At 57.1% G+C, this 10596-nt stretch overlaps 1 protein-coding gene across 1 annotated transcript; it reads left to right on the top strand.

The window, feature by feature from the left end:
- Positions 1-518: 518 nt before the first annotated feature.
- LOC122918322 (SLAM family member 9-like) lies at positions 519-10231 on the top strand. The gene is made up of 6 exons (XM_044266636.1): positions 519-597; positions 5591-5983; positions 7553-7848; positions 9349-9490; positions 9684-9775; positions 10035-10231. The coding sequence occupies exons 1-6, from the start codon at positions 525-527 to the stop codon at positions 10125-10127; spliced, it is 1089 nt and encodes a 362-aa protein (XP_044122571.1). The 5' UTR covers positions 519-524; the 3' UTR covers positions 10128-10231.
- The last annotated feature ends 365 nt before the right edge of the window (positions 10232-10596 follow it).

Raw genomic sequence — 10596 nt, 5'->3', positions numbered from 1 at the left:
AACATATAATGTATTCTTTGTTTCAGTGGTACAGGTCTGTGAATCATCAGTCTTACATGATTCGCAGCCCATGCCCTCCCCAGTGTCCATGACCAGCCACCCCGCCCCTCCCCCTCCCTCCTCTCCAGCAACCCTCAGTCTGTTTCCTGAGATTAAGAGTCCCATGGTTTGTCTCCCTCCCTGGTCCCATCTTATTTCATTTTTTTCCCTTCCTTCCCCCTACAACCCCCTGCCCTTCCTCTTAAATTCCTCATATCACAGAGATCCCATGATAATTGTCTTTCTCTGTGCAGTTGTCTCCTGAAGTCCCCCTGCAGATGCTGAGCTAACCATGAGAGATCCGAGTGGGTTACTGTAGGCTGGACCGTGAGGTCCCAGAATGAGCAGTCGGCCCCGCCCCTGGGGTGTGGAAGACCCTAAGGGCTCTTCTCTGTGATGCTTTTCCTCTTTTCTAGATTTTGCGCTCTGGTATTTCCTCTGCAACCTCACAGGCCCAGGCAGAGTCAGCAGGGAGGCAGCTGGCCATGGGCGCCTGCTCAGAAGACCGTCACCTGTGCGGGGCCTCCTGGCTCCTGCGATTCACCAGCCTCCTCCTCAGTGAGTGGCCCGGGCCCCCTGGGAGGGAGGCCACTGGGAGGGCAGGGAGGCAGGAGCTCCCGGGCTGGCTGGGGTCTGTGCTGAAGAACCAGACGGAGCCGCTCCGTGAGGACGGAGCACACGCGGTGCGCTGGGTCAGAGCCCCGGGGTGGACAGAGGGAACAAAGGGAGCTTTGGGCTGAGGTCAGGCTGGGAACCCTGACCTGGCAGCCTGGCAGCATGAAGGGAATCCGTTCCCCCCAACCCAGGGCGGTGAGACTGGGAGACCCCGGAGCCTCGTGGGGAAAGGATGGAGGAGACACAGGAGTGGCTGCAGGGGACCCGGGGTGGGGATGGGCACCCCCCTGCCATGCACGGGGACCATAGCCTCGGTAGCTGCCGTGTGCAGGAGGCGCCAACCCAGAGCCCCTGTCTGAGCCGGAGGGGCCGCGCTAGTCTGGCTCCTTGGGCAAGATGAGGCCCCGAATCCAGTGACATTCTGTTTGCAAAGGACGGAAAGGAGCCCCCAGAATTCTAAGGTCTGCGCCCACCTGCTGTGTGTAGGGGTGAGCCTGGAACAGGAGACTGCTGACCTGGGCCCTGCATGGGGGTGACCTGGGGGTAAGGGAGGGAAGCAGAGATGGCTCCAAAAAGGGAACTGAAAGACTGTTTTAAGGAGAGCCGGGTTTTCTGGTTCTTACCTCATCTAAGATCAACTGCTTCTGCGTAACATTTTAAATAAGAACAAAGGAGAAAATACTGTGCTCTTGGGATTTTTGAATTCTGCAGACACCTGGAAAGCTTTTATTGTCTGTAATGTTTGCTGTGAACACATCAGCCCCTCTGTGCCTGTAGGATTATAGGAAATTTTTGGATATCAGAGCATTTGTAAATAGAGAGATAAATCATTAGAAAAAGAGCTTTGCAAGACCCTTTTAGTAGAGTAACTTCCCGTCAGCAACTGGTGGGCTTTCTCTTTTCACTTTTATTGAACTGGAGAAATATGAGATATTACCTTGAACGTCCTCCATAAACATCTGGATTGTAAAACTAAAAATGATAGGAAAAAAGGAGGAAGGAATGAAGAAAGAAGGGGAAAAGGAAGGAAGGAAAAAAGGAAAAGAGGCAGAAATGGACAAAATTTTACATTGATGGTTGAAAGTTAAGTTACATGGAGCACTGGGTGTGGTGCAAAAATAATGAATAGTTATGCTGAAAATAAATTTTAAAAATTTTTTTAAAAACTAGGAAAAAAAATGAAAATTAAGTTTCATCTTATTTAAATAAACTCAGACTCTCTTGCTCACAGCCACCCCGTCCCTGACCTTCTGTCCCTCCTTGGGGTCAGCACGTTTTGCAGATCTGAGCACTGTCGTGCTTTCCTCCTGTCCTGCGTCCTGCGTGGGCTTCCAGCTTCCTCAAGCTGATGTTCACCGTCAGCTTCTGGGCCGCTCCTCCCCTGCAGCCTGGGGGCTGAGCCTCCTCTCTCCCAGGTTCCCCCTTTCCAGCAGGTGCAGGTTAACCCTCAGGTAGCCCCAGTCCCTTTCCTGCCAAAGCCCGCCAAGTACTTGAGTCCCCTCTCCCGGGACAATATTTGGGGATGAGCTTCAGATCTGCTCAGAGGCCCACTGACCAGACAGCAGTACTGGGAGGGAAGAACCCTGGGCAGGGCAGAGGAAGCTGGGGGAGGGCAGGAAGAGGGCCCGGGGAGGGCTGTAGGGCAGTTTCCTACAGGGGAGGCACTGGGCTGACAAAGTGGGAAGTCTCCAGGACTGATTCTGCGGTGGGTGAATCCAGAACAGTTTTCTCCTGAGGGAACCCCACCTCTCTGAAAGGTTCCCTCGAATTCCCTCCAGCTGTGACATCCTGGGATTGCGGGTCTCCCTCTGGACAGGACTGTCCTGTGGCTTCTCCGAGGCCTCTCCTCCATGTCTCCCTCCTGTCTGTCCTCATCGTGTGTCCTGACGGGGACGGACAGCCGGGGAGTCTGCTTGGGCCCCGTCAGAACCCAGAGACCAGGACCACCTGTGGTCACCTCCTCTGCCCTCCAAGGGGGGAGGGATGCATCTTCGGGGCTCCATGCAGTCCTCGGGCCTCCGCTGTCTCTGTCTCTGCTCCTGAGCAGGTGTGGACCCCGGTGTGCCCGGCCCGCTCTGGACAGTGAGCTGCCTCGGCGGGGGCTGGCACGGAGCAGCTGCTCAGGAACAGCCTGGCCGGAGCCACGCAGCAGCTGCCCGTGGTCTGCAGAAACGCCGACCTCTGTGAACCTGTCCCCTGGGGCGAAACCCTCTGACACACACGGGGGCACTGAGAGCGACAGTGTGGGCTCAGAATTCCTGGGGAGCAGCCTGTGGGCAGGTGCCGCCCTGGGGATGGATCTGCTGTCCCTCGGGGAGCCCCAGGCACGGTCCCCGTTGCAACAAGGACGGCTTCTCTGACTCGGGGTTGGCGTCCTGTGTGCACCACACTCTGCGTATTTGCACACGAGATGGGCCGTGGCCGTGGACTGGGTGGGGACGCGGGTGTGACGGGACACTGTCGTTCTGTGCATTAATTCATGAGGAGCCGCCAGGCTCATTCACAGGAGGAATGTTCCTTAGATATAATGTGACATAATGTTCTCATCAGTCTGGCGAAGGGCAGAAAGCTTGATCCCCGTGTGCCGGTGGAACCTCAGCATTATTGGGGGGAGAGCCGCCGGGGTCGCTCTCAGGGGCGATGAGCAGGGTCTGTCCGAGGCTGAGATGGAGCTGATTTGGTCTAAGACCCACTAGTGGGTTATCCCAGTGTCTGCACACCCACGGGGACTGTCTACACCACCAAGTGTGATGTACGCACACCACGTGTGGCGCATATGCAGCTGCCTGTGGTGTGTACACTTGTGTGCTGGATACGCGGTCACGTGCAACCTGTACACACAGAAGTGTGGCGTGTATAGCCCAGCGTGTGCTGTAGACACACCTGTGTGTGATGCGTGCACACCTGAGAGCAAGGTGTGTGTCCCCGCGTGTGAGGTGTATGTGCCCACATGTTGTGTGCTCCCTCGCGTGTTGTACATACACCTGTGTGTGACACATGTCCCGTGTATAGTATGTGTGCTCCCATGTGTGGCTCGTATGTCCCTGTGTATAACACATATGCCCCAATATGATGCACATGAACCTGTGTGACTCATGGGCACGGAACAGGACAGATACGCCCCTGCCTGTGACTCCGTATGTCCCTGTGTGCAGAGCCTCCAATCCCAGGCTGTTCATGGGACCTGATGGCAGGAACCAGAGGCGCTTGACCGCCCGTCACACGTGGAGGGAACTAGAGCCCCACGTGCGGCCGGACAGCTGTTCATGAGACGTCCCCGTGTGCAGACGCAGGCTAGAGGCTACGCTAGAATCCCTTCTGGTCCCGAGCTGTGCAGAGAAGGGGGGAGCAGAGCAGTGCAGGTGGTGTGGGGTCGTGCAGGTGGAGACACACGTAGGCACCTGTCAGTGCAGAGACCCCCGAAGGAGGGACACACGGGAACCTGGAACAGCAGCAGCCTGTGGGAAGGGCTACGCGGCAGTGGGGCTCAGAGGTCGGGGAGAGGCTGCATTTCCATGTCTAGCGCCCCCCTTTACTGGAATGTGGAATCTACTTAATATTTAAGACAAAAGCTGCTGAGTGTGGCTGAAATGCAACCTTCTCACCTTGGAAAGGGGACAACACTCCGCACCCGCCTGCGTCAGGGGGTGTCCTGGGATCCCGAGATGCCCAGAATCTGACGAAGCAGTAAACGTAGGGAAACGGCCTCACGTTCATGGGGAGCCTGTGGTCTCCGGTGAGTGAGCGGCAGGTGGCGCAGGTACCTGTAAACTCCCCGCAGCCTAACGCACTGATGAGACGACAAGGAAGCAGTGACTATGGGGCTTTCTCATGTGTCGTCACATTTAATCCTTGCAGGAGCCCCGTGAACACACTCACATCCCGTCCTGGTGGTTCCCATGTGGGAGCTCCTGGCTTAGACACTTTAGGAAATAGCCCGGGGCCGCTCACCCAGTGAAGGGAAGATCTAGAATGTGACCCCAGGTGTGTCTCACCCCAGAGTTCATGATCTGTGACCTGCTGGCCAGGAGCCCAGGCAAGACCCCAGGAGCCCTCACTGGGGCCACGTGGGGTGGGGGCTGCAATTCCTGGGCTCCTGCCTCAGTTTCCTGGGCTGCCAAAACAGGACAGTGTAAACCCTTAAACAACACAATCTTTTTACCTCCTGGTTCTGGAGGCTGAGAGCCCAAAAGCAAGGTTTTGGCCAATTCGCTTTCTGAGGAGAGGGCTGGAGCACTGGGCTGTGGGACGCGTGGCACTTGAGTCCCGACGTGCTAGCGGGACTGGAGGGGTGCAGTGTGGCTGCGCCCGACTCAGTGGAGCCTGGGGAAGCCGTGTCAGGACCTCACCCCTCCCTGGCTGTTGGCCAGAGGCTGCCCTCCGTCCCTCCCCATGGGGGTCTCTCCACGGGGCTGCCCACAGCACAGCGACAGACTTTATCACAGCAAGCAGGACACAGGGTGAAAACAAGATGGGGTCACACTCCTGTCGGACCCGCTGTCCCTGAGGGCCGTCCACCATGTTAGCGACTCTCTGCTCCTTAGAGGGGAGCCCTGGGGGCGGACCCACACCAAGGGCAGAGGTCGCACGGCCTGTGGGCACAAGGGGTCTCTGCATCCCCGTGAGAACCTGCCTTCTGCAGAAATGCACTCGCTGTGGCCCCAAAAGGTGCTCGTGCTTCAGACCTAAGATCTCCTGACATTCGTCCTCTCGCTGTCAGGGGTCAGGACACTGCAGGTGAGCAAGTTCCTGTGACCTGTTCAAGGGAACGCTCCCCTGGGACCAGGAGGGATTCCAGCCTCGCCTCAAGCTCATGGCATCTCCTGCCTTCCCAGTAAAGGGGGCACATGGAATGGATTTAATGAAGATGGGCTCTAGGGTTTCCTCCTTTATTCCTAATGAAAAACACCCATGTTTTCTGTGACCTATGCCCTAGGTGTCTGCAGCGATGTGACCCAGAGTCCTGGAGCCCGTGGGTCTGCCGTGGACGATTCTGGAAACCCTGTTCCTCTGAAGGGGATTCTGGGAGCTTCTGTGCTGTTTCACATGATCAAAAATCCAGAATTACCTCCAGGAGCTGAGCCGGAGACTATTACTTGGGGTGTTATAAATCAAAAAATGTACACACCCGTACTCCAAGTCAGTCCCGAGGGAGATGGTCCACGATGGCTCAACCTCCAGAACAAGTTCGAGAAGAGGGTCCATGTGGTCAACACAACGACCCTGAGGATTGACAACCTGACCCTTGAGGACAGTGGGCTGTACCGGGTTCAAGAGTCCTATTCGAGAGGAAGACAATATGACCAGGATTTCTACCTGACGGTCTACGGTACGTGGCGGCCCCTCCCCCAGTCCCACAGCTGACCCCCTTCCTCCATCCCCCACAGTGTCCGTGCGCCCCGCTTGCAGGATTCTGTCCAGACCGCAGCCTTCGGACTCAATCTTCTCCCCAGAAATCCGATGCTGTGAGGTCAGCACAAGTGCAGGCAGAGCTGAGACTCACACCAGGGACGAATCACGTCTGTGCTTCAGGAGGGAACACGGAATGGGGGGAAACGGGGATTTTGCCATAACACTCATTGTCCGCGTAGGATTCAGGGTTTTTAGTGAGACTCTTACTGTCTCGTCCTGCTGTGACAGGTGAGGACACCTCAGTGGCTGACCACACACCCCCTGGGGTCCTCCTGGGCTGTAGGTCAGGAGTCAGACCCCAGAGCCTCGGCCATGAGGTCCAGGTGTCAGCGGGGCTGTGCTCCTCTCTGCAGGCTCCAGGGAGAATCCACTTCTGCTCCTGTCCCCCCTTCTAGTGGCATCCCTGGATCGTGGCCAATTCCTCCCCTTCACAGGTGGCACTGGTGGGTGAGTCCCTCTGACACCGTGTCCCTCCCACCTCCTCTGCTGCCTCCTCCCACTTGTGAGGACCCTGTGATCACACGGGGCTTGTCCAGGGAATCCAGACCATCTCTAATTTAGGATCAGCTGGTTTTCAGCCTCCGTTCCCCTTTGCCCTGGAACCTAAGACAGTTGCGGGCTCTGAGGGTCAGCACATGGCCATGGTTAGGTGACACTCGTCACCTAGCAGGAGCCGCAATCCTGCGTGTGGTTCTCCCCGCCCCGTCCCCTCGTCCTTCTCAGCCCAGCCAAGTCAGCTCACTCACAGACTGCACGGTCCAGCTCTGAACCTCCGCGGATGGAGGAGAAGTTCACAGGGTGACCCTTCCCCAGACCCTCAGGGAGCAGCTCGCTCTCCCTGCAGCCTCCCTCCCTGCGCAGGAAGACGTCCTACCCCAGAGAGAGAGGCCTTCGCAGATTCAGGTCCTGGAGATTTGCAGATAGACTCCCAGTCTGTCCCTTGTCTTCCTGCTAGACCCCAAGTTCAGTGCATATTACAAAAATTGGGGTGGCCTTTCCTAGGAACCACCACCATGTCCCCCATGGTCTTTCCTGCGTGAGCCTGGGACCGATCTCTGGGCTCCCAGAGCTGGCCGGTGCCCATCTGCACCACGGGCTCTGCGGTCCCAGGAACCATCTGAGCAGGAGTAGAGCCGGGGCCTGGACCAGGACAAATCCTTGTGTCTTACACTTAACCATCCTGTAGGGGACACACCACTTTCTTGGAGTTAATCGTTTTCAGGCAGATGACTCCAGCGTTTAATTTCTCAAGGGAGATTTGTAAGACGTGCTCGGTCTAGTGAAATCACATAGAGCTGAACTCAGTGGCTCCCTTCCTTATTGGCACCTGCTGTTGATTTGGGTCAATTCTCTTGTTATCTGTAAAATGCAATCGCCATCCTAGGGGGAGGAAGCCAGAGCATCAGGGAGAATCTGCAGGAGAAAGCAGGAGCTGCGATGTTCTACATTCACCTGAGACTCTGTCCTCTTGTCCCTCCCTCACCAGAGCCTGTGCCCCGTCCCCAGATCCGAGCCACGGTTGTGTCCCTCACACGAGGCGGGTGCAACGTCACCATGGAGTGTAACACCACAGGAACCAGGGAGGACCTGACCGTGTCCTGGGAGAGCGAGGGTCTCCCCTGGGAGCTGGAGCAGAGACCGGCCCCAGGACCAGCCCCCAACCCCTGGACACTGGCTGTGAACCTGCCCCTGAGCCAGCCCAGCCCCAGCCTCATTTGTGTGGTCAGCAACCAGGGGGACAAGAAAACTGTCACCCTGGATCTTGGGGACCTCTGTGATCATGGTGAGTGCACCTGCTGGAGGGGAGGGACATTCTGGGGGTCAGGGAAACCTGGGTCAGGGTTCTCGGCTTTTTCCCCTACATTTATGTCACCCCCGGCCACCTGGTCACCCCATCCAGGACTCTGGCAGGAACATCCAACCTGCGTCTGCCCTTTGGTGTCCCTCCCATGCTGCCCTCCAGCCCTCACCCCTCCTGATCCAGGCAGTACCCAGAAGGTACCTCTCTCTGCCCTCATCCATCACCATGAGTGTGTCCACGGTGGCTTTCAGGAAAATCGAGTTGTGGATATCGGTGGTCTCTGCCATCTGAGGGGTCTGGGCCAGTGATTCCTGCAGGATTCAGGGTTCAGGGCTCCTCTTCCCATTTCTGGTCTCACGGACACATGTCACCCAGCTGCTTGCCTGCGTTCCCGATATGTCCCGCTCTCCTCTGCAGCCAGCCCCTCCCTCTGCCCTCAGCCTTTCCAAGTCAGGAGTCCTCCACTCCCCACTTACTCCCATCCAGGGACCCTCTCCCTGCAGCTGGCTCTGGGGGCCTGTGACCCGGGCAGTCCCACAGGGCCGCGTGCTGGGGGCAGTCCCAGCATGAACAGAGTTTGCACAGGGCTCCGCAGCCTCGATGGCTCAGGGCCCTGCAGGAGCTGCTGCTGTCCTGCCCTCACACCTTGTATCCTCTAAGGAGTGGTTACTGGCCCCACACTCACTGGGAGCTGATGCTCTGGCCCAGGATTATGTCCTGTGCAGTCTGAACCCCTGGAGGGCAGGGGCCATGTCTGCTGCTCCTTTGAATGCTTGTCCTAGGCTTAGCCTTGGGCCATTTGCTCACAGTCACTGTATCTCTGAATGAATGAATGACCTGGTTCCCTGTGATTCCCCTCACCCCTTCACACACTCCTCCACCAGCTGATGGGAGACCTACTGCCTCCATATCCGTGATCCCAGAGGAAGCTCATGTCTCAGGGACCCACTCGGTCCTCTGGAAACAGGCTCCTGCCTCCCTCTCATCCTCCCACCAGGCTCCCCCTACGTTGTCCCTCTCTGGCCTGCCCCAGTTGGTTCCAGCAGCTCCCAGTTTTGGGGAGCTGTCACAGCCATTCCTGGTCATGGTTCTCCTTCCTGGGATGCCTCACCCACCCTGAATATCCAGCAATCTCCTACTCCTCCCTCAAGACCAGGTTTGCCTATCACCTTCTCCAGGAGGCCCTCCCTGATGACCTGGGTACAAGGTGTAAGCTCTAGTGTCCTGGGATGGCTCTGGCTGGCTGCCTCTGGCATGTGTCAGCCCTCCCCCCACTGAGGGGCTCCTCAAGGGCGGGCACCATGTCCTGCTCCTCTCAGCACCCCGGCCCCAAGCAGGAGCTCAGGAACGGCTGAGTGAGAGCCTCTGCCATGCTCCTCCCTCTCGAGCTCCTGACCAGGTCCCTTCAGAGTCTCCATGTGCCTGGCAATGGGCGTCCTCAGTTCTCTGTCGCCTTAACCTTCTTCATTCTCTGTGTGATGGAAACATATCCACAAGGACAGACCAGTGCTGCCCACTTGCGAAACATCCTCGTGTCTGTTGTGGTCGTGGTGCTGATCCTTGGAGCTGGGCTGTACCTTTGGAAGAAACGTGGGAATAAGAAGACCAAAGAGCCTGGGAGAGGCAGGTTGCCCTTCTTCTTGTGGCCAAGACTTCCCTCCCCTACTATACCCTGAATTCTCTTTCCTCCTGCATTTTGCTGCTCAGGGATTGTCCCTGCAGGAGGCTGGCAGGTGTGGCCATGGTGATGGGGGTCATGGAGGGGGAGGGGACAGGTTCCAGGCTGAGACTCAACGTCCATCTCTGTGTGACTCAGGGGCAGGATCACAGGAGGAGCCCAGGGACCCGGATGGTGGCATCCACTATGCTGAGCTGAGCCAACAGGAGTCTGAAGACCACAGGGACAAGGTGAAGCTGGGAGAAGAGGCAGCCTGGGTTCTCCAAGTCCCTCTATACCTGCGTGTGTGCCTTCGATCCCAGTCATCTGCTGGCTTTTGTCCCCATGCCTCCGTAACCCTTTTCAGACAATACAGTATTAACTTAAGAACTTTCTCCTGGGGTCCACGCGGTGCTGGGTGCTGGGCAGGGGTCATGTCAGTAGCACTGGATCTCCGTGGGTCCCTCTGCATCCCTCAGCTGTTCCAGGAACCCTCTGTGTGCACTGCAGGGTCGGGGAGAACCACATCTAGAAGAGGAGAACTCTGTCACTACTGTCTACAGTGAGGTCCGCAGGCCAGGCCAGGCCATGACCATGATTTAATGGGAAGAAGCAGGAGAATCCCGCCTCGGGGACACCTGTCTCATGAGTATGATGCCTGCAGCTCTGGCCCTGCCTCTTCCACCTCCAATGGCTCTGAGCAGGGACTAGATGGATCCAGCAGTTCTTTCTGTGCTAAATCCTTGTGCACAAGCTCCCTGTGAGACACACACAGTGGTAGCTCAGGGGAAACTGAATAAAATTGGTCCAAACCTGTTCCAGGACCACTGAGCCTCTGCTATATGACAACCCTAGTCGGCCCCCCTGTCCCTCTCATCTGTACGACATCAAACTGGCTTTCAGACCCTCAGCCTCTGAGACAAATCATGGAGAATTCACAGCATCCCACCTGGACCCGTCGTGAGCACCCCCAGCCGTCAGTCCTGCACAAAGAGCTCTTTACAGACAACATGAATTTGTAATTGTCCGCGCTTGCTGGGGACTGGCTCTGTGACACAATGTGCACATTTTG

Source organism: Neovison vison, chromosome 10 (assembly GCF_020171115.1).
Source record: "Neovison vison isolate M4711 chromosome 10, ASM_NN_V1, whole genome shotgun sequence".
NCBI lineage: Eukaryota > Metazoa > Chordata > Mammalia > Carnivora > Mustelidae > Neogale > Neogale vison.
The sequence above is the reverse complement of the archived record's forward strand: the minus strand, read 5'-3'. Positions and strand labels throughout refer to the sequence as shown.

Bases quoted from the DNA above. Each gene is read 5' to 3' on its own strand.
- LOC122918322 (XM_044266636.1), top strand. From the start codon at position 525: ATGGGCGCCTGCTCAGAAGACCGTCACCTGTGCGGGGCCTCCTGGCTC. The intron at 598-5,590 runs GTGAGTGGCCCG...CCTATGCCCTAG, and splicing joins ATTCACCAGCCTCCTCCTCA to GTGTCTGCAGCGATGTGACC. The intron at 7,849-9,348 runs GGTGAGTGCACC...CTCTGTGTGATG, and splicing joins TTGGGGACCTCTGTGATCAT to GAAACATATCCACAAGGACA.